The sequence below is a fragment of the Fusarium oxysporum genome, chromosome 9 (assembly GCF_000149955.1).
Source record: "Fusarium oxysporum f. sp. lycopersici 4287 chromosome 9, whole genome shotgun sequence".
NCBI classification, from domain to species: Eukaryota; Fungi; Ascomycota; class Sordariomycetes; order Hypocreales; family Nectriaceae; genus Fusarium; species Fusarium oxysporum.
Window position 1 is genome coordinate 1,601,074 of NC_030994.1, and position 26,008 is coordinate 1,627,081.

The following is a 26,008-nucleotide window of genomic DNA, read 5'->3' on the forward strand; positions in this document are numbered from 1 at the left end:
TGAAAATTGGAACTTTGGTACAATCCCTTGTCTTTGTCTTTGTCTTTGTCTTTGTCATAATCCTTGGGCTGTCTTGTCTCTTGGAATTCTTAGTCTCTTTTGACTCATATTACTACTCAGGTACGTTCATCTTCTCATCTACCAAACTCCTTGCCCCATGTCTAAAGAGAAAATGCTACCTTTCATCCCAATCCTGATGCAATCCTCTAGTTCAGGTAAATTAAATCAGAGCGAACGTGGTATCGCAAATCATTCATCACGCATACGCCGCACAGCCATAATCTTCTTTGCAAGTTAAAACACATTCTGCTTCTCTCAGGCCTTGTTTGAGATTACCACTCCACGCCTACTCATGATTTGAGTAAATCCTCCAAATCCAACCCATCAATAAATAGCCTTGCAGCTCCCGTATCCCATCAATAGCAACGTTGAGCACTTCGTAATTCGTTCAGCTTTGGACCCCCATGGAGCCTGATAACCCGCCCGTATTACAATTAGGTGATTGGGATCAGGAAGGGGCTGAGTATCAGCTGGTCCGCGCTAGGTCGTAGGTTGTGGTCAATTTCAAAGGTTTGCGCAAGGAACTCTTTGGCTGCCTCGCTCGCATGTTCAGGGATTGTAGGAGCCGCCTTTCCGCCCCCAATCTTGAAGATAGCCTGGAGCTGACTGCAGTCGGGGAAAGGGTGACTACCAGTCATCATCTCCACCACCAAGCACCCAAGCGACCAGATATCTGCTTTGCGAGTATACGATGTTTGCTTCACAACTTCAGGCGCCATCCAGAAAACGGATCCTTGCAGTGAAGGGCGGTGCTTATTGTTGTTGGCGCCGTTTAGAATGTTGGAGGCCTCCAGCTTCTTTGAAATGCCGAAATCAGAAATCTTGATGGTTCCCTTGTTGTCCACCAGGATGTTGGCTCCCTTGATGTCGCGATGGATAATGTCCCGGTTGTGTAGGTATGAAAGGCCAGTCAGAATTTGTCGAACAAAACTGCGAACCAGCGGCTCTGGGAGCGCACCGTACGAGTTGAGTATCGTCTGAACTGATCCACCAGGCACATACTCGAGGAAAATATTGAGATAATCAGCTGAGGAACTGCAACCAAGATATTGCACAATATTAGGATGTCGAAGATCGCGAAGAAGGCTTATTTCTCGCTTGAGTGCTTCGATCATGCCCTTCTTGCGTGTGTCGCCCTGGCTGTTGGCTCCAGGAGCAGGTGTCTCGACCTGCTTCACAGCGAGAAGCTCACCAGTAACAGCATGGAGAGCCAGGTACACACTGCCGAATGAACCTTGGCCGATAAGCGCACCCTTCATCCATTTGTCGTCGCCCCAGGACTCTCCAGCCAGGAAGCTTTGTAGCTCCTCATCTACGTCGTCGCCATCATTGGTCAATGCCTGGCGAAGCTCCTGGAATGATCCGGAGCCCGTTGAGTTGTCACCATCATAGTAGCTTGTGGCCGTGGTGTTGCCCTCAGGGTCAGTGACACTCAACGCAGCCGAGTCAGAGCCACTCTCAGTAAAAGAGACATACGACTTGCGGTTGGGCTCGAGAGAAGACTCCTCTTGAAGGGTGTCAAGCACCGATGATGTTACTGAATCCCGGTTGTAGGCATTCTGAGGAACACGAATGTGGGAATCCCGAGACTTCACCTTGGCAAGCTGAGAATTGGCATTAAGCCAAGAATCAGCAATGGTTGGGATAGGAGGCGCATCCTGGATACTGGAGGCAAAGCTGAGGCTGCTAGCAACGCTGAGCCGGCTGTTGACCTTGCTCAAGCGAGTTGACCGTCGCATGGAAAGTCGGGCTGTGCGGTCAATGTCTTCTCTGGTGTGGTCAGGGAAGTACGAGGTAAGATCAGAAGCAATCAACTCGCTGGGAGGTCGAAGACCTCCAAACTGTCGTAGGGCTCCGACACGTCGAGCCGGCCGCGATTCAATCTCTGATGGGGGGCGCTCCAGATCCTTGGCTGCGTTGTGTAGATTTCGCTCCCGATCCTGGTAAGATATTGGCGACAATGGGGACTGCAGCTGATCGTTCCATTTCTCCCCAAGCATTTTCTGAACCTTCAGTTGACTTCGCTTGTCCACTGTTTCCAGAGCTCGGGCGTGCTTCTGTTGCTCTTCTTCCATGGCAATGGCAGCAGCGCGCTGCAGTTCCGCCTCCCCTGGTTCTCCTGCTGGAACCCTCCGTAATATCAGTCGATTTCGTTCCGGTCGTCGTTGGTCCTTGATAATGCGCCAAAGTTCCGTATCGCCCAGTCGTCGGCACTGGCCTGGATCAGGATCGATGCCAGCCAAAACCCAGAAACAGTAGTTCCTTTCGTGGTCCTCACGCAGAGCGAACTTTCGAAGAGTCACCCGCATCACCTCCTCGCAAGTATTACACGCGGAAATCTTGACAACCTTCGTAACGCCGCCAGTCGATATAACGCGGATAACTTCTTGACCCTGTGGTAAGGCAGCCATCAGTGAACCGTCCATACTGGAGTTATTCCTGGTATGGGTCGTTACCAGACGGTTTGCCGGAAGATCCGGGTTGGTAATCACAATCCTTTGGCCTTGAGCATTTACAGGGCTTGTGACATATGTCTTCCCTCGGGCCCTTAGGTTCCGCAGATCGGTACCAGGGAGAGGGGAGTTTGGTCTTGAGGAATTCATGCCATTATCCAAAGCACCATGTAAATCCATTTGCCTTGAAAACCGCTTGTTGGAAGAAGATGTCGGAACACCTCGAGATGTGTGCATTCTTGGCGAGTCATGGGGTGCAGTGATGTGAATATCGAGTCCGCCAAATGAATCCTAGACACGAACGGTCAGTCTGAGAGCCCAGCAACTATAGCCATCGCCGATATAGCCTACCCGATTCCGCTTCTTCTCGTTGGCGTATGCCCTAGTTCTCAGCTTTTTGATGCTAAGGAAAAGGCGGACGCGATCGCCGACCTTCTCAACACCCATTTCTTTAAGCACATCTTTATCCATTTCCAGGAGATTCTCGCCGTTGATGTGATTTTTTCGGAAGATCTTTTCATACTCGCCGCACTTTACAGATCGCAGGTATTCGCAGACCTGCTCTTCGTCCCAGTTCTTGACGGATTCGGCGGGGTCGCTTTCGTTGAATTCGGATTCTGTCGGGCTGCCGTAAGCACCTGAAGAGGGCATCGTGGGAGCTCTTCTGGGCGGGGCCATTGTGGGCTGAGAAGGAACAGGAGTGAGGGACGAAGCACCCAAGCCGGCGGGAAACGACGCTTTTGAAGCTAGCATGGCCATGGTGAATGCGCAGCCAAGAGTGTTTGCAAGTGGTGTGATTCAAGGTATTGTTCGTCGTCAAATGGCGGCGCCTGAGACACCGAAACGAGGTGGGATACCCAGACCCAGCTGAGTCGATCGATGGTCGCTCACCCGATGGTGATTGGAGTATGTGCGAAGTGGCGGAGGATGGGAGATAGAGCCAGTGGAAGCTCTATTCTGTATTATTAGTAACGCGGAGCCAAACAAGTAGAAACTGCGATCAACGCGAAGCACTTCATAAAGAAATGAAGAAGAGTATAGAGAGATCCAGGTCCAGGTCCACCAAAGCTGAAGCTGAGCTTTTGGTGGTGAGGTGAGGTTTGGAGGAGAAAGAGTGACGATGGGCGGACAATGGTGAGGTGGAATACAAATTATTAGCCAAAGAGGCCAGGCCTGAGGGGGAATGGGACGGTTTGGCAGCTCGGGTGCAGGGGAATGGAGAATGAGCAGGGGACTGGCGGTGGTTGCGGCGAAGGTACCACCAAGACAGCGGGTACTTTGAGCTAGAACATTTTAGTGCGCATTCGTAGTGCCTATCAGCAGCACCGGCCAGGTATCTGCAAGACCTGCAGGTACCTTCTAGACGGTGAAGTGGTGCTTCATTAGCCTGGTTCAGGTTTTGGGGGGGAGGGTCTTGGCCAACTCTGAAGCGTCAGATGTGGCCCCTGTAGGCTAATAATCACGCTGTGATGGATGGAAGGCTCACGAATCAATAGACGCCGGATGGTTGGATGAGCTACTGGCTCGCTAATGTGAAGGACCTGAAGAGTTGCCCGACACCATGCTACAGGGAGCAATTGTTAATGCTAGATGGCCCGAGAGTCGGGTAAAACTCCACCATGAAGAACAACAGAGGTCAACACGAAGCGATCCCCGGAATCAGACCAGATGGAAGGGATAATGGAATGGGCGATCTGATCGCGCGGCGTCGTTACAGAGTTCCAGAGGGGAAAAGAGCTCCACATGCCACGCTGATCGTGACGAAAAGACAAGGGCAGAGCCGCCGCTAAAGTCTCGTGTGCATAGAATATGGAATTCTGGTCGCCTTCATGCACAAGAGATGAGGCTAGGGCTTTTGCTGACAATGGATGCGCGCGAGCGAGTTTCAAGTATGTTCTACAGTCTCCGCCCACGAAACATGTCGTGCCAGTCTTCCAAAGATAGACCGTCTGGACGGACGATATTAGCGCCATGACGAGAACCACCACAACTTGAAACTGAAGCACAAAGACGGACAGCGACAGATATTGTGTCTTTGAGTGTAACTCATCGTCACCAAATACACAACCTCCAACTTGGCTTGCTGATTCGTGGAGTGTCGGAGCATGAAACAAAGTGAGCCTAGACCCTGGCAGCTGGGATCGAGGCGCCTGTAAATTGCCTTGATAGGTCGGCTGCTGGTCCTTGGTGAAACAGACCGTGTTTCGACCGGGGCCACTCGGATGACGCCGTCCGAGTTAAAAGAGCGCATTTCTCTCCCGCTGTCCAGTTGTTTTCTTGCTGATTGTGTAGTTTGATACAGGGAAATAAAAACAACGTGTTGCTAATATTCCCCAATGGGTTCGAGAAACAAACTTGGGAATGAAGAAATGTCCGTGAGCGAGCTATTGAATTATAGCGGTTGATTGAGTTGAAACGGGTGACTTACTTGTTCCCATCTTGCATAAAGAAAGGTAAGGTAGCCGTAACTTAATTGCTTACCACGTGCTTACCGACCTCTCATAGGAATGGAGGCTGTCAGGCCATATCCACATTCGCATTCACTTCCCACGTCTAATCACCTAACAAGTTATCAGTGGTCGGGAACTTCTAATTTCGGCATCGTTCATTTGTTTGTTCCCCGTTATCTTTGATCAGTCCTTCGTGTTATCCGGGGTATGCACATTGCACATGTATAACTTGTGACTTTTAATTCTTATATCCATCCATTACAGTAATCACATTGCTTCAGTTAATACCACTTATTAGACGCCTTACCCCCTGATGGAAATCTACGCTTCGGAGTACATAGCACGGTCGTCAAAGGAGCTTCGTCATCGTAACTGGCCTCGTAATCCGTGCCTGCTTTCTACGCTTGGACTCTCTGTTGATCGGAAAGTGGGCGATCTGATATCAATACCCACGCACTGCTGAGAGCTTTGTCCTATACGTGCCAACAATATGATAGGGGTATCTCAAAGTATGAGTCTTCAGGAGTTAATGCGACGTATAGGGACCAAGGTTATAAGGAGGTTGTCAAGGATTATCAGGCGCACATGGACATCAATTGTCACCCGGCCCTACGATCCGATCGATTTGTTTGCAATGCTTGTATGTATCATGCTATCAGTATCATCCCACCTGTTTACCTCCCTGCGGGTACTATGCACAAGCATCAATGATATAGTTAGCCTTAATAGCCAGTATATCATCATCTCCCTCATATCACCTTCGGCATATCCATCTTCACCAGCATTGTTCGAACATTGAAGGGGGCCCTTCAATATACGGTGCATTTGCAGTTGGACAAAACGGTCAATGCATAGATCCAAGGGAGGCAAGAAAATTTAAGCCTTGTATCCTAAAAAATAAAAAGACTAAGGTAAGTTTAATAAGAGTTAGGTTAGTTTGGTATAACTTAGTAGGGCCTTAGAGTATTCTTGGTATCTTAATTAGAGGTACGTAGTCTTTCATCTGTTGGACTGGTAATCAACGAGAAGAATAACAATAAGCTATTGCCTGTCGATTCTATAACCCCTGAAGGCTGAACTATTTACTCTCAAATATATCTAACTGTTCTAATACGCTCGATAAAGAAAGTCATGGGGAAAGATAAACCTTGTCCAGTAATGTAATATCGATTTAGACTATCAAGGGGAGGCAGAACGACTTGAGACCTCTTTTCTAAATGACAAAAATACTCATATAAACTTAGATTAGACTTAGGAGACCTTTAGACTACTTATTTTTGGCATCCAAGCTTAGGGTCAGAAGTTTTCTTGCTCCCTGAGGACTATGCAGCAGGCCCAGGGCAGATCTTCGAAGATTATTCTACCGAGGCCCACAGTCTCCGAGTGATGTTGCCCCTAACGGGCGGTGGTCTTTCTGCAGCCAGTACTTCATCCATCCCTTCATACATATCAACATCTTCAGGATTTCTAACCCACCCATCTCCCCGATGATACAGTCGGTGGCCAAAGTAGATGAGCAGAAACGCAGGGATGCCGATGTAAGCCGTGAAAAAATCACCCACTGACCATTGTGAAGGAAAGAAGACAGTGAATCCGTTGATGAGTAAAAGAATGATGGAGACAATGACTCCGAAGTAGATGCCCCACGGCTGGAGGCGGGAGCGATATGGGGACTCCAACTTATGGTGAGTGATGGCATTGCGGTATCTCACATAAATTATACCACAGCAGATCCAACTAATATAGCCGGAGGTATTGGTGAGATTGATTAGCCAGTTGAAGACCGTCAGGCTACTATTTGACAGGCTGAGGTATGCTAGGCATCCGAGGGAGGCAGTGATCAATACTGCATAATATGGAAGGCCATATCTATTACATCTCTTGAATATTGCAGGTGCATTTCCGGCCTTTGCAAGTGAATAAAGATTCCGAGAGGCAGAGTAGAGGAATGCGTTCGCAGCCGTGATCGCTGAAAGGAGGATCAGTGCATTGACGATGCTATCCAGGACAGGGATGCTGGCGTTCTTGATGGCAATAATGAAAGGTGAGCGCGCAGTCCCAGGTGCTGCAAGTCGGGGGTCATTTGATGCGCAGATTACACCAATTCCGAGGACGGAGGGCATGAAAAGAACGATCAGGCGCCAAATGTATCGTCGAGCGGCTCGGGGGAGGTTTTAGCGTGGCGATTGCATCTCGCCTGCTGTCACGATGAGTTGTTCAGGAGCCAAGACGAATGCGAAGGATGCTAGAACAAAAGACTGAAGTAGTGCAACGAGTCGTCCGGCATCGCCCTCCACGATATAAGTGTTCACTGGGCCGGGGTCTTTCCAGTATCGAAAGTAGATAGCATCTTGATCAGGGCCTCCCCCGAAAAACAGCACAATGGAGAGAAAGATGAGGCCTAAGATGAGGAGAACTTTCATGCCTGCGCTCCAAAACTCGCATTCTCCAAAGACTCTGACCGGGAAGAGGTTCACAATGACGATGACAACATATATGATGGTGATCCACACGGCGCCATTAACCGCAGTGCCCCAATAGTTGATGAGAAGTGTAGAAGCGACGAATTCATAAGGGATCAAGATGCCAAGTGAGTACCAGTAGAGATATCCCATTGCAAAGCCCATGCTGCGAGACACATATTTGTGTCCGTAGTAGGCCATAGTGCCTCCCGGAACAGGGAGATAAGTTGCAATCTCGGCGATTCCAGTGACGATGCAGTAGACGAGTATAGACAAAACTCCATACGAAATCAGAAGGAACAGAGGACCGCCAATGCGAAGAACTTGGGCGAGGAACAGTGAAGTTCCAATGGCACCTCCTATGGCTATCATCTGAGAGTGCCGAGGCTTGAAGCCACGGTGTATATCTTCGTTTCTTTCGGGATCGGAGCTACCATTTCGAATGGTTTCAACTTCACCAAGATGACTTGGGGACTTTTCTTGCTCATCCCTGGCTTTGAGAGGATGGGGCCCCGGACCCGGGAGGATAGACTCTGACATGGCTGGAATGAATATCGATGCACCAACGAGACAAGGTCGAATAGAGATTTAAGAAGAGAATAAGAGTGTTTTGCAAGATATGGAAAAGGGAACCTTCTTGCTCATTTTATATTAAGCAAGAACGCCCATACCAGTACCTACCACACAAGTCGCCCCAAGCGACCATGGCATGGAAGGAGGGTACCTTGACCAATAGGAAGTCACGATGCACTAATAAAACTACTGAGGTAGGTATCTTCATGAATAACATAGGCCAAGTCGATAGCGAAAGGTGTCCCTCATCTTGGTTTGACACGACTACCAGCAACATGGAAGTCTTCACTTACACGGCTATCAATTTACCTATCGCCGATATATGGAGGCTTGCAGCGCGGGGGAAGTGCGGAGAAACCTTGTCTATCAGTAGTTGATAGTCTGGGCCTTTCCACGCCGTTGGCGCCGCTATTAAGCTCACCCGGCGCCAACGGCGGGATTTCATGAGGGGGCTTCATGATAGGTAAGTTCGGGACTGGTTTGGAGGCTGATACTAAGTCGCCTAAAGTATCCTAGATATCAAGTAGGGCGGAAAGAGAGTTGATGATATGACGAATATATCTAGCAAACCTAGCTCTCAAAGATTCAGATCTGGCATCTAGCAACAGACCGTAAATCTCAACTATCCAAGATGGCTCACCCTTTTGTCTCCAACTCAAACATTCTCCATCGCTCATTCGCTGATCAACCTGAAAGAGTCGTTTCTGCCTCAGGTGTATCTCTCTTTCTCGAGTCTGGCCGTGAAATCCTTGATGCTTCAGCCGGACCAGCCGTATCATGTCTCGGCTTTGGACGTCCAGAGATTGCTGAAGTGGTCGCGAACCAGATGAACCAGCTTCCTTATCTCTACTCTGGCGCACGTTTCACTTGCGATGTAACCGAGGAGCTTGCGTCGATGCTTCTGCAAGGGCAACCCGGTGGCCTGTCCAAGGCCATATTCGTCAACTCTGGAAGCGAAGCCACTGATGCTGCTATCAAGCTCGCAACACAATACTGGCACGAGCGAGGAATGCCCCAGAAGCACCATGTCATCGCAAGAAAACAGAGCTATCATGGAAACACGATTGGAGCACTCTGTGTTTCTGGCCACAAATCTCGAAGGGCCATGTACCGCCACTGGCTCTCTCATAATGTAAGCTTCGTTGACCCCTGCTTCGCTTATAGGCTGAAGGGAAACGAATCCGACGAAGATTATGTCAAGCGTCTGGCAGATCAACTTGAGGCAGAGATTCTCCGTATTGGACCCGAGAACGTTTCTGCATTTGTGGCTGAGACTGTCAGTGTGAACTACTCTAGGTTGCCTTCCTGCTGTACCTGGATACTTCGTGGCTGTCCGAGAGATTTGCGACAAACATGATGTCCTCTTGATCTTAGATGAAGTGAGTTACTATTGATTGTACCGATAACCATATTTGCTAATACATCTTAGATTATGTGCGGTATGGGGAAAACCGGCACTATGCATGCTTGGGAGCAGGAGGGCATTTCAGGGCCTGATATTCAGATGATAGGCAAAGCTCTTGGTGGAGGTTTTGTTCCCCTATCTGGCGTGTTGCTTCGCAATAAGATTTCCGACGCCCTCGCAGACGGATCTCGTGGATTAGCCCATGGACACACATTCCAAGTGAGCTTTATATGACAAGAAGTTGACTTGGAACTGGCTGACTTTCTCAACAGGCTCACCCAGTGGCTTGCGCTGCAGCCCTTGAGGCTCAGCGCATCATTCGTGATGAAGATATTCTCACCAATGTCCAAGAAATGGGTAAAGTCTTGGAGAGGCTCCTGAGAACAAATCTTGGACATATGGAATTTGTCGGCGATATCCGTGGGCGTGGTCTTTTTTGGGCTGTTGAGTTCGTTCAAGATCGTCGCACCAAAACACCCTTCCCGGCAAATATGAGACTGTGCCACCAGATCGTGGACAAGGCGCTTGATCTGGGCTTGAATATTTTGGGAAACCTAGGTGAAACTGGGGATATCCATGTTGATCATGTCATAATGTCTCCCCCATATGTGGTAACTGAGTCTGAATTGGGGCGGATGGTTGGTATTCTACGGGAATCTATTCAGACTGTGATGTCTGAGGTTATTGATATTCAAGGAGCGCGACTCTAATCATGCTTCAAAATAGATAGTTCATTAGTTGTAGTAAAAGTTCATTGAAATCCAACCCAATGTCCATTCAGGTATTGTAAATGGCTATCAGTCTGTCTAAGCTCTATGGTCCCTAGCCTTTTGATAAAAGAGATTGGTGCGGCCCATGGCTATAGCCACCAAGATAGCTAAAAAAAAAAAAAATTCAATCAATTTTGCAGCATTACAACATCTTCCCTTGTGCCTGCTCCTTTCTGACTCGTCGTTTATTCGATATCTGCACTAACAAGCTCGGCCAACGATCTACCCCAGGATTAGGTTCCCCGCATAACCCCACGTTACCATCTTCAGATTAGCCTCTCCCGCCCATAGCGCCGTGCATGAGTGTCGTTGATTACGGGATGTGGCCTGAAACTTTCAATCTTCAATCTTCCTCTCTAATTCTCTTCCTTCATATCACCGCCCATAGCGCTCTTGGTCATTTCAAAGCTTACTCGGGCTCCTGAGTAGAATCGGATCAAGATTTTGAGTCCCATGAACGGAATCACTTAGAGCCCCACCTTCGGCTTCAACTCGGAGAGGTGGCTATACTCGACAGAAGCGTGGATGTCTAACATGTCGTCAACGGTATGTCAAGGGTCTCATGCATCATTTAGGTCGCTATGCTAATCAATCCCAGAAAGAAGAAATGTGATCAGCTTTACCCTATCTGCAGTCACTGTTTGCGTCTCAACCTAGTATGCAAGCGGGAGCCTCCACGCTCAGTGCTACCCTCACCTGGGGCGGCAACGGGAGGTTCTGAAGTGACCGAGACAAGAGTTGTGAGAACCCCGAGCATAGACCATCAAATCAAAGAGGTCACGCAACTATGCCAACCTCTTGGACTATCGCTGGAACCTGGTGACGCCAACTCGAAAAATCTTGTGGGAAGCAGACGAGTGATGCTGCGTTACTACACGGTGACACTTGCGTTTCTACTGACCACGAATCTCGAAAACAACTGTTTCCTCTCCGGTATGTGCACCGAGCACTAGATAACTTCATCAGCTTACCTGCAAAGTTATCCTTCCCATGGCGTTCGAATGCCCTGCCCTGATGTATGCCGTCTCAGCATGGGCTTCTTCCCACTTAGCATTACGGGACGAGAAGTTCAGAGCGGATTCGCTAAGGCACCGTGGACATGCTTTGGCTCAGCTTCAAAAGTCAATGAAGCAGAGTGAGCTATCAACTGAGATGTGCCTCGCTGTGACCATGGTCCTCTGTTCTATGGAGTCAATATCCGAGGCTACCGATGCCTAGTATCCTCACTTGACAGGCGCAGCTGCTGCATTAGCTTGGCAGTCAGAGGGTTCTCTTGCGGTGGTGGATCCGAAGCAAGCTGTTCAGGCTACCTTTGAGGGGAGGTGGCTTCTCCGCAATTTCGCCTATCACGATATCATGATGAGTGTCTCGATGGATTGTCGTCCATTAGTAAGGGGGTTCTACTGGGCCTCAGAGGATGGCACACTTGCAGATCCCTATTTTGGATTTGCGTCGCGGATACTCTATCTCATCTTCGAGACTAGCATTCTGAATGCCGACTTCGCAGAAGCAAAATTGGGATCACAGACCCGCGGTTATAGTTTTGCTGAACGTTCACAAAAGATAGAAAGTGAACTCCAGAGTTGGGTTTGCCCTTCAGGCCACGATGATTCACCGCTAGCGTTGCTTGGTGAAGCCTATCGCAACGCGGCGCTCATTCATCTATACCGAACCCTTGCTCGCTACATTAACAGCTATTCTGGCATTTTGAAAGCGAAGCTGAAGGCTTGTGTAGAGTCGATATGTAAGCTTAGCAGACAAGTGTCAGAGGGTTGCCTCGTGGAATGCTCCCTCCTTTTCCCACTGTTCATGGCAGGAGGAGAAGCCCACGAGACAAGTGAGATAGAAATCATTAGAGAGAAGCTTGGCGAGATGATCAAGTGGCGGAAATTCCGAAACGTTGAAGCTTGTCTTGATGTTCTTGATGAAGTATGGCGGCGAAGAATGGATGGATCAAGGAGGGAAGACCAAGATAAGGTGGACTGGCTAGATGTGGTGAAGCAACGGGGCTGGAAGCTTTCCATTTCGTAATTGCGAAGTTCCGAATACCGAGAAAAAGCTTCTTTTTCCCATTGAATACAAGTTAATTCCTGGAAAGTATGTCAGCGGCATACGACCTTCGTTCAATTAAGCTCCACCCCCGATCTGGGGCCGCCGTTGGCGCCAGAGTTTGCGCCATGCGGCTTAACGACATACACTCTTATCACCTCACTACTGCTGCATTAGACTTTAAATGTAAGATACATAAGCGTGAATATGTTGATCGCCCGGTGGTAAAGGATTATAAAACACCAGCTTGTGTCTAAGCTCCTCACACCAACACAAACTAACTCTCCCTTCTCATACCCGAAGAAATCTTATCAATCGCCAAGATGGCTACTACAACGCAAACCGTCACTATGGTATCAAATACCTCGAAGCAAGAAGAGCTCAAAGAACGTGCGGATCAAGCCGCTGTTCCATATCGAGGTCCCCGTCTTCCCGCTGTTCCTGACGACCTTGTCGTTCCAGGAATCTTCGACTTTGAATGCGACGAGCGCCTCTGGGTCCCACAAGCACCAGACGTTTGGTTCCGACCTCTTCTTCTCTCTGTTTCTGGCGGCTACTTTGTCAACATTCTTCGAGTCCGAAGATCTGGTATCCTCTCGCGCCATCGCCACGCTGGTTGCGTGCACGCAACAGTTCTCAAGGGCCGCTGGCATTATCTAGAACATCCGTGGTGGGCGACAGAGGGCGGTTATGCCTTTGAACCTCCTGGAGATATTCATACTCTTGAGGTTCCGGAGGATGTGAAGGAGATGGTGACCATGTTTCATGTCACAGGGGCTTATATCTATGTTGACCCTGATGGCAATCCTGTTGGCGTGGAAGATGTTTTCAGCAAGTTGGACAAGGCACGAAAGCACTATGAAGCTGTTGGACTCGGGGCAAGCTTCGCAGATCAATTTGTGAGATAAACGAAGAGTTGAGCAATAGGAGAATAATTTTACATACGAACTGTTCTATTCGATTATGACTGAGCCAATGTTTTGTTGTGTCCTGTGTTGCAATATCAGCCTGCTGCATGGTCCAAATCGATAGCATATTACTGGAATGAGGTTGAACTTTCCTCGTGCCTTTCTTTATTAAGCGCATTCAAATAGTTAGATCTAATATGTTTAAGAGTAAATTGTTTGGTTTCGGAGGTTATAGAATCGATAATAAAAGTATTAGTTGATAATTATTCTTTTTCTTAATTACAAAATTAATAGAAGAAAGGCCTTTAACCTCTAAATTAATCTAAGAGCCTACTAAGTTATATTAAAATTACCTTTAAGTCTTATGTAATTCACTTAAGTCTTTTCCTCACTTAGGATACAAGTCTATGTCTTTGTGTAAGCCAGCATATAAACTATTATGTATTTCACTTTCTTACCCTAGGTCAAGTCAATCCAATCAACCATCTTTTAAAAGAAGAGCTCATAGGAGACATTTCAAATACTTACAACTATAAATCAAGCCTTTCATATGTATCGCCCTTCCCATTTAAGATTAAAGTCTTAAGCTTTCTGCTATTCTCTAAGGTAGTTTCAATTATAAGGTGAACAGAGGCAGCGATGTCGGCTTTTGCCCCAGTATAATACAATTATGGACGTTGTAAGAAAAGAAAACGCCATGACTTAACCTTTTCGCTCCTTTATTTTCTCACCTCATGGAAATATCGGCTTCTGATCTTTATATAAGTTTCATACCAGGCAGGATCTCATTTCACAGAAACTTCATTGCTTTATTCTCCTAACATAGCCAAAACCAACCTTTCCTGTTTAAACCGATCTCGCAGTGGCCAGTTGAACCCCGCATGAACCAAGTGGCTCACTATCTCAAACCCCGTATTTGCCCGCCTAAAAACTGTTAGTGCTGTACTACCCTGCAACTTTTCATCACACAATTGGGAGGGAATTCATTCCTCCCCCACGATCACGACATTATCACGACATCGCCAACGCCTTCTTTGGTGTTCAATTGGGTCAAAGCTGGAGTCGAAGACACCCACAGACGAGCAAAGACGGAATAGCCTGTGAGAAGTTTCGTCACTGAGCCAATTGACTGCATCTCATCCCAATCCTCACAGCTTGGTGACAGCCTCATTCTCAAGCAAGACATTGCAACACAACATTCCTAGAGACCTAACCATTCTTGGTATACGAATAACCCTAAGACTCGGGGCTGAAAGTGTAGTCACGCTGCACCAGAATTCCGTTTGACGTCGCAACAAAAATCTCAGTCGATCCGGTGACACCGATCATAACCAAGGCATCATGGCCAGCCAACACAAACCTGTTGTCAGCTTCCTCGGCCCAGTGGCCTCATACACCCATCAGGTAAAGCCTATACTATAGCTGTCCCCTATAACGACAACCGCATGACACTAGCCTTGACTGACCTGGCTCCATAGGCTGTCCGTCAGGCCTTTTCTGAGTCAACATGGGAATTCTCCCCTGCAGTTACTATCGATGGTACGTTTTAGTCAATACATCGCAGTCGGGATGTCCGTACTGATTTTCCTGGCAAAGACGTATTTGACCAGGTCCAAAGTGGCCAGGTGCAAGCTGGTGTTGTGCCGTTTGAGAACTCCACCAATGGTTCTGTGAGCTTCACCTTGGACAACCTGGCTGACAGAACGAACCATTATCCGGATATCACTGTCGATGGCGAGACATACGTGGACGTTCACCATTGTCTTGTTGGTCACAAGAGCCCTGTGCCAGCTGTCGAAGACATTGCTGAAGGATCCGGTACTTGCACCCCAACAGCCACTGACCCGTCACCTTCAAAACCACGGTCCAGGCCCCTGGCAAGCCTCAAGCACATTCAACGCTTATATTCGCACCCCCAAGCATTTGGCCAATGTACCGCTTTCATCTCCACCTATCTCAAGGGTGTCGAGATTTTCGAGGTCAGCTCAACCAGCAAGGCAGCTGAAATTGTCAGTAAGGACACGACGGGTACCTGGGCCGCCATCTCAAGCGAGCTCGCCGCTAAACTTCATGGTCTCGATTTTCTGGGAAAATCGATTGAGGACAGAGAGGATAACACGACTCGTTTCTTCGTGATTGGTAAAAATGCTGCAGGCCCGAAGGACCTTGAAAAAACTGAAAAGGCTGTTGCTGAGAAGGGAAGCAAGTCGCTTGTCTCTTTCACAGTACCTCACACATCACCTGGCGCTTTGGCGGATGTGCTGAGCTGTTTCCGAACATTCGACATAAACTTGACCAGCATCAACACTCTACCAAGCCTCGTGAAACCCTTCCAGTACATTTTCTTCATTGAATTTGAAGGTCACAAGTATGCCGATCCTGAGGGCCGGGTCAACGGTGCGCTGGAAAAAATCAGTCGCGTGGCCGAGAGCTGGAGGTGGCTTGGAAGCTGGGAGAGATACATATAACTTTACCAAAAGCAACGAACGAATTATTCACCAATTCCATGATATCCATGCATTCACTTTGACGACTAGCAGCACCTCTTGCATACACGCGATGCAAGAGGCAGCATGACGAGTCGCGACGAACTCCCCGCGGAAACAGAACAATAGCTTTAGAAGCTTTGGGGAACTCCCCGTGAGCCCAGTGGGGCTGATTGCGTGCTCTCTAATGTCGCCCTGACAGGTCTTTCTTTAGCAGGGCCTGGGCGCATTGAAGATCACACTGTATTTTCTGTACTGCCATCGGGCCGTCCCACGTCAAAGACAAAAGCTTTGTAAACGGAATATCGGTCGCTTATCAACGTCTCACATTTACATTAGGTACCTTATGTATACCATCACCGCGATGCCTTGTGCAGGGTGACACCCATGAAAAAGAGACGTATCCCCCACTACCCGGGATACGCGAACATGTTTGCCAATGTTGAGTTTACGCTATTAAATCCGGTTCAGGCACTTGCAGGACACAACTCACAGCAACGGAAAAAGACATGCGTTTTTTGAGATTCATAGGATTGGCCTGGATCAGGCTTGACCCAGCCGCGTGGGGCAAGTCGGAGGAATTGACCCTTCGGAAAGCTTTGCAAGGTCACTAAGGGCAGGGATTAAAAAAACGAAGGGCCCGATAAAGCCTTGGGGGGACTGTGGGATGGGCTCAAAAAGCATCAATGAGGAGCGAGAAAACCCGGATACTTGAGAGATATCTCGTCTTAGTTGCCCCAGCGGAGACCACTATCGACCAACATGACGTACACGCCGCATGCGCAACACTCAAAGGGAGACCACTAAGGGTCGTTCATGGGCCACACGCCCAGGTTCAAGGTGGGAGGATCTAACCGGGTTAGTAATAGCCTACGGACCATCGCTTCAACAATTACCATCGGGCGATGGTCCGGAAGCTCTCCAGCAAACTCTGTGAGTACTCAGGTACTGTGCGCTGGGCGTCTCGAATACCTTTTAATGGCTTGATCTGCTGTTTCGTGTCCTTGGAGGTTTACTCTTCTTCTCATCCTTTCTGCTCTTCCTCCAGCTTAATGTTGCAGCGACAACACTTATCTGCTATATCTCCCTTTTCCTCTTGGTTTTTTCTCCCAAAATGGCGCTCCGCCCTATCTTCACTGCCACGCACCCACGTGCATGCTCTACGGCCTTTGAGCGGGTATGTTGAGCCCCCGAAACCCCAAGATCATGCCGTCTTCCCAGTGTTGACATTGTCATGATTGCGCTCCCTGCCATAATGCTAACTCTGGTTATTTGACAGGTCTTCATGGCCCGCCGCGATATCCTAGAGAGCGTGCACGAACCTTTTGGAGATGCCTTCTACTATGGTCCTGAGATCCTCAGTGATCGTTTCAGAAACGACACTGCCACTCGCGAGCAGAGTGGTTTCTCGCAAAAGACCTACAAAGACGTCCTCAACGAGGTCATGGATGCGGGCAAAGATGTTAGTATAACCTCCCCTCCATTCTCCTCATGGTTCATGCGATCGTCCGAACTCCCCGAACTCCCCGTCACTCCCCCGCCTTCTCGAATGAGGGGAACTGCAAGCCAAACAAGAAACATGTGCCACGGCCAAGTTTTTTTATCTGCAGCATACGCTTGATTGACACATGATGGTCATGAATATGCAATCAATGTTACATGTCGTATCCTTATCGTCCTTTCGCCATTGGCGGGAACGGCGCCATGAGAGAGACTCATCAATTGATGCAATGTACTAACACCTCCTCCCAGGGCAAGCGAATCTTCATCAAGGACATGGCCTACTACCTCATGGCCCCAGACAACAAGCCTACCAAGGTTGCGCCGTCTCTGGGCGAGGAAGAGCCCGGCAACCCAACTGTTTTGCCACTAGAGGTCCTGAAGCAGTTCCAATTCACATTCCTCATCCGCCACCCTCGCCGAGCTATCCCCTCATACTACCGTTGCACGGTGCCGCCTCTGGATGAAGTCACTGGTTTTTATGACTTCATGCCCAATGAGGCCGGTTATAAGGAGCTCGTGCGTTTCTTTGATTTCCTGATCAAGGAGAACATCGTCGATAAGGACAACCTCGTTGTCATCGACGCTGATGATCTTCTCGATAACCCCGAGAAGACCATCCGTCTCTACTGCGAGAAGACGGGTATTGACTTCAAGCCCGAGATGCTCGAGTGGAACGACGAAGATTGCAACTATGCGACCATTGCCTTCCAGAAATGGAATGGCTGGCACAACGATGCTATCAAGAGCTCGGCTCTGAGGCCCCGTACTCATCACCAGGTACGTTAAAACGATTTTTTATAATCGCACCCTCCCCACTATCCCTCCACCTGTTGGTCTGCAACAACATCCACTGTTCGTTCGCGCTTCTTGTGGTAGGGTGAAAAAAGGCTGACATTGCTAACTAAAGAAGACGATGACCACCGAGTCAGAAGATAAGGAATGGACTGCCAAGTATGGTCCTGAGGCGCAAAAGGTTATCCGCAAGACGGTCGAGGACAACGTAGCTGATTACGAGTACCTGAAGCAGTTTGCGCTACCTATCTAAATTAAATTAGCTATGTGCTCGCTCTGCTTTTTCAGGGGTTGCTTTTTTTTCTCTACGGTTTGGACCTGTTCTGGCGTTTCCGCCCTATATCAGATTGGACTTTTGCACCTGGTAACGAACCGAGGTAATGAATGATTTATGAGTGTTTGGATTTAGTTGATGGTACAGCTATTATCGTACAGCGACTTTGGCACCACGCCACCTGATGAATATATACATGCTCCTTCATCTACAAACGTTTGCCAACTGTCTGAGGAATGTCCTTTTTAAGTCTCCAGACACTCGATGACAGACCTTTCCACATGGTCCAATCCGATGGAGTCCAAAATACACATTTTATACAATGGAGGTAGAACACGCGTAATAATGACTGAAGTATGAGGGCCTGGATGTTCGTGGAAGACTCAATCTCCAACCCAACCACCTTCTATGCCATCTCCTGAGGCTTTTAGTTCATTTCAATCTTCTCTTTGAGTTCTTCATTCAGCCACTGGCTCCGGTGCCTTCTCTTCCTTCTTCTCGGGCTCGTTCGAAATGTAGCTCGGCTTTTCGAACAGACCATGTGTAACATTTCCAGACCACTTCTGGGCGTACTCCCTGTCCTGGTCGTTCGCCCAGTTTACCTTAACATCCAAGAGCTTCTTCTCAGCACCCTCAGCATCTTCTGATAGAACGATTTTGTTGCCGCGGCCAGCGCCGCCCAGAACAGACGCTATGTCGGCAATGGAGTTTGGCTTCTGGGCATTGAGAGCAACGCCGCGCTCCTCTCTGGTTCGGATGGGGCGATGATCCATGTTGCCCTTCTCCTGCTGCTTGGCCACTCGCTTGCGATCGGCTTCACTGAACTCTTCGGGGTTCTTATATCGAAAGTCGTCGTCCCATGCTACCTCGTGCAGGTGCTTCAACTCGCGCAATTTTTGGAAGACAGACCGACCGATGGAGCCTTGACCGGCGGGGAAGGAGATGTGTGCGAAGGGAGACCAGTAGTCTTTTCGAAGTTTGGCGGGTTTTGTCTTTTTACCATTGAATGGGAGTTGCTTAAGATCGTGGAAACCCTACGACATCAAGTTAGCACATCTATGCAGCTTATAAGAGACTTTGTATAATTGAACTCACGTTTAGCGTCTTATCAAAGCTGTAAATAATTTGGTTCGTTCTTCTGTGGCCAAATACCCAGATATCCTCCCCATGTCCCTCAGGTGGAGGAAATCCTCTGCCATCCTTCTTCTTGCCGAAATGGCCGTATCGCACCCATATCCGTACGTAGCTGGGCAATTGGCCCAGTCGAGATGTCGGTGCCGTGTTCATGGTCGCCCACTGTGAAGTTGAGATAACCTTGATACTGGAGACTGATGGGAAAAAATGCCAGTACCGCCGGTTCAATCACGGACGAGCGTATGGTCACGTGAGGTTGGAATCAAAAGTTGGTCGATTTCTATTTTGGGGCTGTTTTGATCTACAATCATCTTAACTTATCAGTTAAATTACCAAACCTGACTGTTATCGTCCATCGTTTGTGTCTAGGCTTTGTGGTATCAAAGGCCCTCACACAATTGAAACCTTTGTCTTTCTGGCAGTTTCACCTGGAAGTTGGCAGCTGCAACTATCCAACGGTCTCGGCTACCCTTTTCGGAAAAGCATAAGCAGGTCAGACTGACAACATCAGCTGATAAGATAAGAAGAATATAGCCAATAAGCTCTCAGCATGGACCTTCCAGGGTTGACCTTGCTCCAATGACGTCGAAGAATCCGGAAGCTGCCAGAAGCTGATGGGTTGGGCTGGAGGTTTCCATGAGCTTGTATCGATGTTACTTGACCTTGCTGGATCCTACCATCAAGATCTCGATACTTCATGTCGGACGATATCCTCCGCCAGATTCTTCTATGGAGTGACTTGATTATTCCATGAGATCCACCCAATTCGTGAATAAATTCACCTCTTGATCCTCGGTCTTCCGGATCACTTACTTTCTTCTCTACATTAAGTACAGCAAGCAACTATACCCCACAACATCAAACGATACCCAATCTTCCCAAGTCAGAAAACCTGACATCGCCCTTCTCTTACATACTACTTTAATAACTGGGCAACACTACTTTACGACTATACATACACAATAATTCTCTTGTTTAAACTATCGTTTACACTCTCACTACCACACCGCAATCATGAATAGCCGCATGGACTTCACAGACCGTGCCCAAAAGGCCGTGGAAGATGCCATGGCCTTGGCTGAACAATACGGCCACTCCCAGCTTGCGCCGGTTCATCTCGCTGTATCTCTGCTCGACCCTCCCCCGGACCCTTCAAAGGATCAACAGAACGGTCCTCCTCCCACAAGCACACTCTTCCGACAAGTCGTTGAGCGAGCACATGGCGATCCTCAACTTTTCGATCGAGCCCTCAAGAAAACCCTCGTTCGACTCCCAAGTCAAGACCCCCCACCTGAGCATGTCTCTTTGGCACCTCAGTTCCACAATGTGCTAAGAAAGGCCATGGAACTGCAGAAGGTACAGAAGGATACATACATTGGCGTGGACCACCTCATCACTGCTCTTTCTGAGGATTCAACCATCCAAGGACCTCTCAAGGAAGCCAACATTCCCAAGCCCAAGCTGGTACAAGAAGCAGTACAGGCTATTCGGGGAACAAAGCGAGTCGACAGCAAGACGGCTGATACTGAAGAGGAGAATGAGAACCTGGCCAAGTTCACCATTGACATGACTGAAATGGCACGCGAGAAGAAGATCGACCCCGTCATTGGTCGAGAGGAGGAGATTCGCAGAGTTGTCAGAATTCTCTCTCGACGAACCAAGAACAACCCTGTCCTTATCGGTGAGCCCGGTGTAGGCAAGACCACAGTCATTGAAGGACTGGCACAGCGAATTGTCAACCGTGATGTTCCTGACAACTTGAAGTCATGCAAGCTCCTTTCGCTTGACGTGGGTGCACTTGTCGCTGGCAGCAAGTATCGTGGAGAGTTTGAAGAAAGAATGAAAGGTGTTTTGAAGGAGATTACTGAGTCAAAGGATGTCATCATTCTCTTTGTCGATGAAATCCACCTTCTCATGGGCGCTGGTTCGTCCGGTGAGGGAGGCATGGATGCTGCCAACCTTCTCAAGCCCATGCTTGCTCGTGGCCAGCTACACTGTATCGGTGCGACTACCCTTGCTGAATACCGTAAGTACGTTGAGAAGGATGCCGCCTTCGAACGTCGATTCCAGCAGGTTATTGTCAAGGAACCCAGCATCCCTGAGACGGTCTCTATCCTTCGAGGTCTCAAGGAGCGATATGACCGTCACCACCGAGTCACTATTCTCGACAGCGCTCTCGTAGCTGCCGCTAATCTGGCTGCACGCTACCTTACATCCCGACGTCTGCCTGACTCGGCCATCGATCTTGTCGATGAGGCCGCTGCTGCAGTTCGTGTTGCTCGAGAGTCTCAGCCCGAAATTATCGACTCTCTCGAGCGCAAGCTTAGGCAGCTTATGATCGAGATTGCGGCTCTTGAGAAGGAAAAGGACGAGGCATCCCAGACTCGTCTTGCTCAAGCTAGAAAGGATGCTAAGAACGTTGAAGAGGAGTTACAGCCTCTCCGTGAGAAGTATCAGAGCGAGATCAAGCGCAGTGAGGAGATTCACCAAGCCAAGCTCAAGCTCGATGATCTCGAGAAGCGCCTCGAGGATGCCATGAATAACTCTGAGCACGCCAAGGCCGCCGATCTCAAGTATGGTGCCATCCCCGAACAAGAGGCTGTCATCAAGGAGCTTGAGGCTCGCAAAGCTGCTGCCGACGCCGCTCTTAACGCTACTGCCCCCACGGACTCTGGTGGCGCCATGGTCACCGACATCGTCACCGCAGATAACATCAACGAGATTGTCGCTCGATGGACTGGCATTCCAGTCACTCGCCTGCGTACCTCTGAGAAGGAGAAGCTCATCCACATGGAAAAGGTGCTCAGCAAGGTCGTTGTTGGCCAGAAGGAAGCTGTTCAATCTGTCGCCAACGCCATTCGACTCCAGCGTTCTGGCCTTAGTAATCCCAATCAGCCGCCTAGCTTCCTTTTCTGTGGTCCATCGGGTACCGGAAAGACCCTTCTGACCAAGGCCCTGGCCGAATTTCTGTTCGACGACGCCAAGGCAATGATCCGCTTTGATATGTCTGAATACCAGGAGAGACATGCGCTGAGCCGCATGATTGGTGCGCCTCCTGGATACGTTGGACATGATGCCGGTGGTCAGCTCACTGAGGCTCTCCGCCGCAAGCCATTCTCAATCTTGCTCTTTGACGAGGTTGAGAAGGCTGCCAAGGAAGTTCTCACTGTCCTTCTCCAGCTCATGGACGATGGGCGTATCACTGACGGCCAAGGCAGAGTCGTTGACGCCAAGAACTGCATCGTGGTTATGACCTCTAACCTGGGTGCAGAATACCTTGTTCGACCTGGCGTGAAGGAGGGTCGTGTCGACCCCGGTACTCGCGAGTTGGTTATGACCGCCTTACGTAACTACTTCTTGCCTGAGTTCCTCAACCGCATCAACTCGGTTGTCATCTTCAACCGTCTCACACGCAAGGAGATTCGCAAGATTGTCGATATTCGGCTTGGCGAGATCCAGAAACGACTCGAAGACAATGGCCGAAAGGTCCATATCGACGTGTCGGAAGAAGCCAAAGATTACCTTGGCAACAGTGGGTACTCACCGGCTTATGGTGCTCGACCTCTCTCTCGTCTTATCGAGAAGGAGGTCCTCAACCGTCTTGCTATTCTCATCCTGCGCAACAACATCCGCGATGGCGAATACGCGCGTGTTGAGCTCATTGATGGCAAGATTGTTGTGCTTTCCAACCATCCCGACAGTGAGCTTGGAGAGGATGAAGATATGGTTGATGAAGAGGATGCAGTCGACGAGATGTTGGATGACATGGATCAAGACATCTACGACTAAGCGCTTACATTTAAAAATTGGTGATTGAAGGGGCACTGATGGGTGACATTGTTTTCATGGACGAATTTGATGATTGCATGACGGAGTTAAGGTTTCACCCTGGTGTTTGTATTTAGCTACTTGATTATAAACAATGGGAACAAAAGTTCAAATTATCTTTGTTATCTACGATGTGACATGCTTTGACTCAATCTATACGGGGTTGTCCTGAGTGGTTACCCGGATAGCTCACACTTGATCTATCTGGTTTGGTTTGTCCGAGTAAACACTGCGGTAAGTATAATATCTCTATAGAGATCTGGACTGAAAGTCGCCATTCAAACTGAAACTTTTTTTAGACTATCATGCTGGCCCAAGAAACACGGGACCCTCTCCAATCCAGCCGAAGTCATCGATGATCATGGACCAGTCAATTCCCTGGAGGGGATCGATGGCACTGTCCATAGTCTGTTCTTGGCCATTGATGTCTGTGTTAGCGTTGACATTGCTCTCGTTATTGTCACCGTTATTGTTCCCCGGGAACCTTTGTTCTAGATGCCACATGTGAGCAATCCCAATCCATCTAACTAAGATTGTAGACTTACGAAAGGCATCAATGCCTTTTTGTGTACCATCTGTGATATTCTTGGCCTCCTGCAACGCATTCTTGAAGGCTGTGAGACACCAATACGATGTGGCAGCACCTATACGATCCGGCCATGCACCAACAGGAATATCCCACTTAGGGAGCAAATGCCTTACAGACCAAAAAGTCTCAAGAATGATGGATCCTCGTGTGGGGAGGTCATTGTCACGAACTGAGCAGGTTTTTAGAAGGGATAGAACCTGCGCAGCGACAACTTCAGCGTCTGAGGACGAGAGATGTTGCGGAGCAGCAGTGGAGTGTAGCGTGGATAGGAGGATGCAGCTGGCATCGACTAAAGCACGATAGACCCAGTGGGGGCTGTGTGTAAGTAGTTGGCACGTTGATTCGAGTGTGAGGGCTGTGTTTATAAGATTCTGTGAGGTATTGTATGTGCGGAGAGTATTGAGGGTGAAATTGGGACGCTGGTCAGGGGGCGAGATATAGTAGTAAGCCTGGACCTCGAGTTGAGCAACTAGCATTATAAAACGAGAGAAGTCTGGAAGGAGTTTTTTTTTAGCAATGACATGCTGAGTAGGGGTGATACCGGGAGCCTACCTGTTTCGACACGGGTGACAAGGGGTCTTAGAAGCTCAAACTCAGCTTCCCACATCTTGACGATGGTTTCAGGAACCCCATTGTTTGCCGATATCTGGGCAGACATGGCTGTATGTAACCTATTTGAAAACTTTTGTAGCTCAAAAAAGGTGAGCAACTCCGGCGCAAGAGTATCTTTAATGGTATCCTTGCACTTGGTGTCATTATGCTGGAGAAAAGGAGGCGGGTGCCCATTGCCTGTAGATACTCTGCACATTATCAGTAATCTAGGCTACACTGCCATTGCAAGATCAGACAAACCTTTGAGCGAGAATACTACAGAACACCCACGTTATGGATGCCTCATAGTCTGTGCATGTCATGTGCTGGCGTCCGCCAATCAAGAAGCTAGGATGAGATCCTCGTCCAGTATGTAGGCCGAGAAGCATGCAAGCGTTGAGGGCACTGCTTATAAAATTAGGTGATGGATCAGTGACAAACCTGATGGTAGGGAATGGCCAAGTGCAGATTATCAAGAGAGCCTGAATAGACTCGAGGTCTAATGTAATGGCTTGAAGCAGGACCCAAACGTCGCGGTTAAGAGAATCGAGGAGTAGAGTTACAAGTTGTTCATCTTTAGCGTATCGACGACAAGCTGTCGATATTATTGTCCAGAAGAGAGTTGTTGATGCTTCGAAGCATTCATCTGGGTCTTTCTTCCTCAAGATGGGTAGATAGGGATGATAGCATTGCAAATACCTGAAGCTGTCAGCCTTACTGCTGTTAGCATCAGTCCCGGGAGTCTTACTTCTCAAAGTACCAGTCAATATCCTGTCCAGACACCAATTTACCACCTAACATGCGAGGTTTTGTAGGCTCTGTCTTTTCGAGCAACGTCGCTGATGGCACGAACGACTGGGGTTGTTGAGGGCTTTGCAGGTTGCTTGATAATGAAAAGACGGTTCCATTTGTGGCTGGAGGCAATTGGGATGGTTTTGTAGGAAACACAGTTCCGTTTCTTTGAGAGACTGATGGTGATTCTGCGTTACTCTTGGGCTGTACAACTTCTTTGATGGATCTGAGTTCTTGTTCCAGAAGCTCGAGTTTACTACATATTGTCAATATCACTCACTTATTCAGATGAAACCATAGAGTCATTTCGGAGTAGTGCAATCAGACTATTACCTTCTCCTTGTCACTCTCTTATGTGATCTATCGTATACGCACGGAATTTGTAACTTGGCGCATCGTTGACATGGCTGTCCCGTGACAGGACTCGCTCGACACCGCACCTAGCCCAGATTCAGCATTAACCATACGCAACTCAGCTCAGTCGAGACAACTCACCTTTGAGTCACGACAACTGATACAGGCTACATTTCGTCTAATTTTGCTTTGCGGTGAGTCTGGCGCTCGTGTGAGGCCCGGGCCAGAAGTCGATGCGGGTGACTCGTCTGATGATGGTGTTGGAGCCATCAATTTGCATTATTATAACACAGAGCGGATGATACGGTGGCTTGTAACCTTGATTGGATTATATCATTTAATTAGGCTCACAGTAATAAAATTTTATGAGTTGTCGATGAGTCACTTGAGATGGAGATGGAGATAGTTAAGAAGTCTATCAATCAGTCTAGTGGTCGAGTTGCGTTCTACTATCTTGAGTGTCTGACGTCACGTGTACAACGTTTAGTCGGCGTTGGGCGATACAGAATAGGTAGGTACTAAGGCGGGTTTCAGA

The 26,008-nt window shown here is 48.6% G+C and overlaps 13 protein-coding genes across 15 annotated transcripts in view; 7 read left to right on the top strand and 6 right to left on the bottom strand.

The window, feature by feature from the left end:
- The window catches only part of FOXG_09410 (uncharacterized protein), a gene marked incomplete at both ends in the record, with an annotated part of 1,171 nt that extends 1,012 nt beyond the window's left edge, over positions 1-159 (bottom strand). Inside the window, one exon of the mRNA XM_018388556.1 lies at positions 148-159. Within this exon, the coding sequence (XP_018246636.1) occupies positions 148-159 (12 nt within the window). The remainder of the gene's footprint in view (positions 1-147) is intronic.
- A 335-nt stretch (positions 160-494) lies between these two features.
- Positions 495-3,272, bottom strand: FOXG_09411 (STE/STE11 protein kinase; the record flags this gene model as incomplete). Its single annotated transcript, XM_018388557.1, has 2 exons — positions 495-2,804; positions 2,865-3,272. 2 exons carry the CDS (start codon positions 3,270-3,272, stop codon positions 495-497), a joined length of 2,718 nt encoding a protein of 905 aa, XP_018246637.1.
- Positions 3,273-6,318: 3,046 nt separating this feature from the next.
- On the bottom strand, positions 6,319-7,086 carry FOXG_20042 (AAT family amino acid transporter; the record flags this gene model as incomplete). Its single annotated transcript, XM_018400320.1, has 1 exon — positions 6,319-7,086. One exon carries the CDS (start codon positions 7,084-7,086, stop codon positions 6,319-6,321), a length of 768 nt encoding a protein of 255 aa, XP_018246638.1.
- A 51-nt stretch (positions 7,087-7,137) lies between these two features.
- Positions 7,138-7,965, bottom strand: FOXG_09412 (AAT family amino acid transporter; the record flags this gene model as incomplete). Its single annotated transcript, XM_018388558.1, has 1 exon — positions 7,138-7,965. The coding sequence occupies one exon, from the start codon at positions 7,963-7,965 to the stop codon at positions 7,138-7,140; it is 828 nt and encodes a 275-aa protein (XP_018246639.1).
- A 664-nt stretch (positions 7,966-8,629) lies between these two features.
- FOXG_09413 (uncharacterized protein) lies at positions 8,630-10,113 on the top strand (the record flags this gene model as incomplete). The annotated part of the gene is made up of 3 exons (XM_018388559.1): positions 8,630-9,274; positions 9,428-9,622; positions 9,676-10,113. The coding sequence occupies 3 exons, from the start codon at positions 8,630-8,632 to the stop codon at positions 10,111-10,113; spliced, it is 1,278 nt and encodes a 425-aa protein (XP_018246640.1).
- A 1,050-nt stretch (positions 10,114-11,163) lies between these two features.
- FOXG_20043 (uncharacterized protein) lies at positions 11,164-11,391 on the top strand (the record flags this gene model as incomplete). Its single annotated transcript, XM_018400321.1, has 1 exon — positions 11,164-11,391. One exon carries the CDS (start codon positions 11,164-11,166, stop codon positions 11,389-11,391), a length of 228 nt encoding a protein of 75 aa, XP_018246641.1.
- Positions 11,392-11,529: 138 nt separating this feature from the next.
- FOXG_20044 (uncharacterized protein) lies at positions 11,530-12,204 on the top strand (the record flags this gene model as incomplete). The annotated part of the gene is made up of 1 exon (XM_018400322.1): positions 11,530-12,204. One exon carries the CDS (start codon positions 11,530-11,532, stop codon positions 12,202-12,204), a length of 675 nt encoding a protein of 224 aa, XP_018246642.1.
- A 197-nt stretch (positions 12,205-12,401) lies between these two features.
- Positions 12,402-13,130, top strand: FOXG_09414 (uncharacterized protein; the record flags this gene model as incomplete). Its single annotated transcript, XM_018388560.1, has 1 exon — positions 12,402-13,130. The coding sequence occupies exon 1, from the start codon at positions 12,546-12,548 to the stop codon at positions 13,128-13,130; it is 585 nt and encodes a 194-aa protein (XP_018246643.1). The 5' UTR covers positions 12,402-12,545.
- A 1,341-nt stretch (positions 13,131-14,471) lies between these two features.
- Positions 14,472-15,598, top strand: FOXG_09415 (uncharacterized protein; the record flags this gene model as incomplete). Its single annotated transcript, XM_018388561.1, has 3 exons — positions 14,472-14,534; positions 14,609-14,669; positions 14,727-15,598. 3 exons carry the CDS (start codon positions 14,472-14,474, stop codon positions 15,596-15,598), a joined length of 996 nt encoding a protein of 331 aa, XP_018246644.1.
- A 1,132-nt stretch (positions 15,599-16,730) lies between these two features.
- On the top strand, positions 16,731-18,164 carry FOXG_09416 (uncharacterized protein; the record flags this gene model as incomplete). Its single annotated transcript, XM_018388562.1, has 4 exons — positions 16,731-16,793; positions 16,896-17,078; positions 17,369-17,896; positions 18,030-18,164. 4 exons carry the CDS (start codon positions 16,731-16,733, stop codon positions 18,162-18,164), a joined length of 909 nt encoding a protein of 302 aa, XP_018246645.1.
- On the bottom strand, positions 18,025-19,802 carry FOXG_09417 (uncharacterized protein). Its single transcript, XM_018388563.1, has 2 exons — positions 19,281-19,802; positions 18,025-19,219 (listed from the first exon to the last, which is right to left on the bottom strand). Exons 1-2 carry the CDS (start codon positions 19,470-19,472, stop codon positions 18,644-18,646), a joined length of 768 nt encoding a protein of 255 aa, XP_018246646.1. The 5' UTR covers positions 19,473-19,802; the 3' UTR covers positions 18,025-18,643.
- Positions 19,803-19,914: 112 nt separating this feature from the next.
- Positions 19,915-23,263, top strand: FOXG_09418 (hsp98-like protein). The gene has a single exon (XM_018388564.1). It carries the CDS (start codon positions 20,334-20,336, stop codon positions 23,106-23,108), a length of 2,775 nt encoding a protein of 924 aa, XP_018246647.1. The 5' UTR covers positions 19,915-20,333; the 3' UTR covers positions 23,109-23,263.
- Positions 19,968-25,869, bottom strand: FOXG_09419 (uncharacterized protein). 3 transcript variants are annotated; one of them, XM_018388566.1, is made up of 7 exons: positions 25,615-25,869; positions 25,453-25,559; positions 25,076-25,375; positions 24,589-25,026; positions 24,289-24,536; positions 23,693-24,229; positions 19,968-23,638 (listed from the first exon to the last, which is right to left on the bottom strand). In XM_018388566.1, the coding sequence occupies exons 1-7, from the start codon at positions 25,741-25,743 to the stop codon at positions 23,451-23,453; spliced, it is 1,947 nt and encodes a 648-aa protein (XP_018246649.1). In that variant the 5' UTR covers positions 25,744-25,869; the 3' UTR covers positions 19,968-23,450. The 3 variants fall into 3 exon arrangements, with proteins under 3 accessions (XP_018246649.1, XP_018246648.1, XP_018246650.1); XM_018388565.1 differs by having other exon boundaries at positions 19,968-24,229; XM_018388567.1 differs by having other exon boundaries at positions 19,968-24,229; positions 25,076-25,559.
- Between the last annotated feature and the right edge of the window lie 139 nt (positions 25,870-26,008).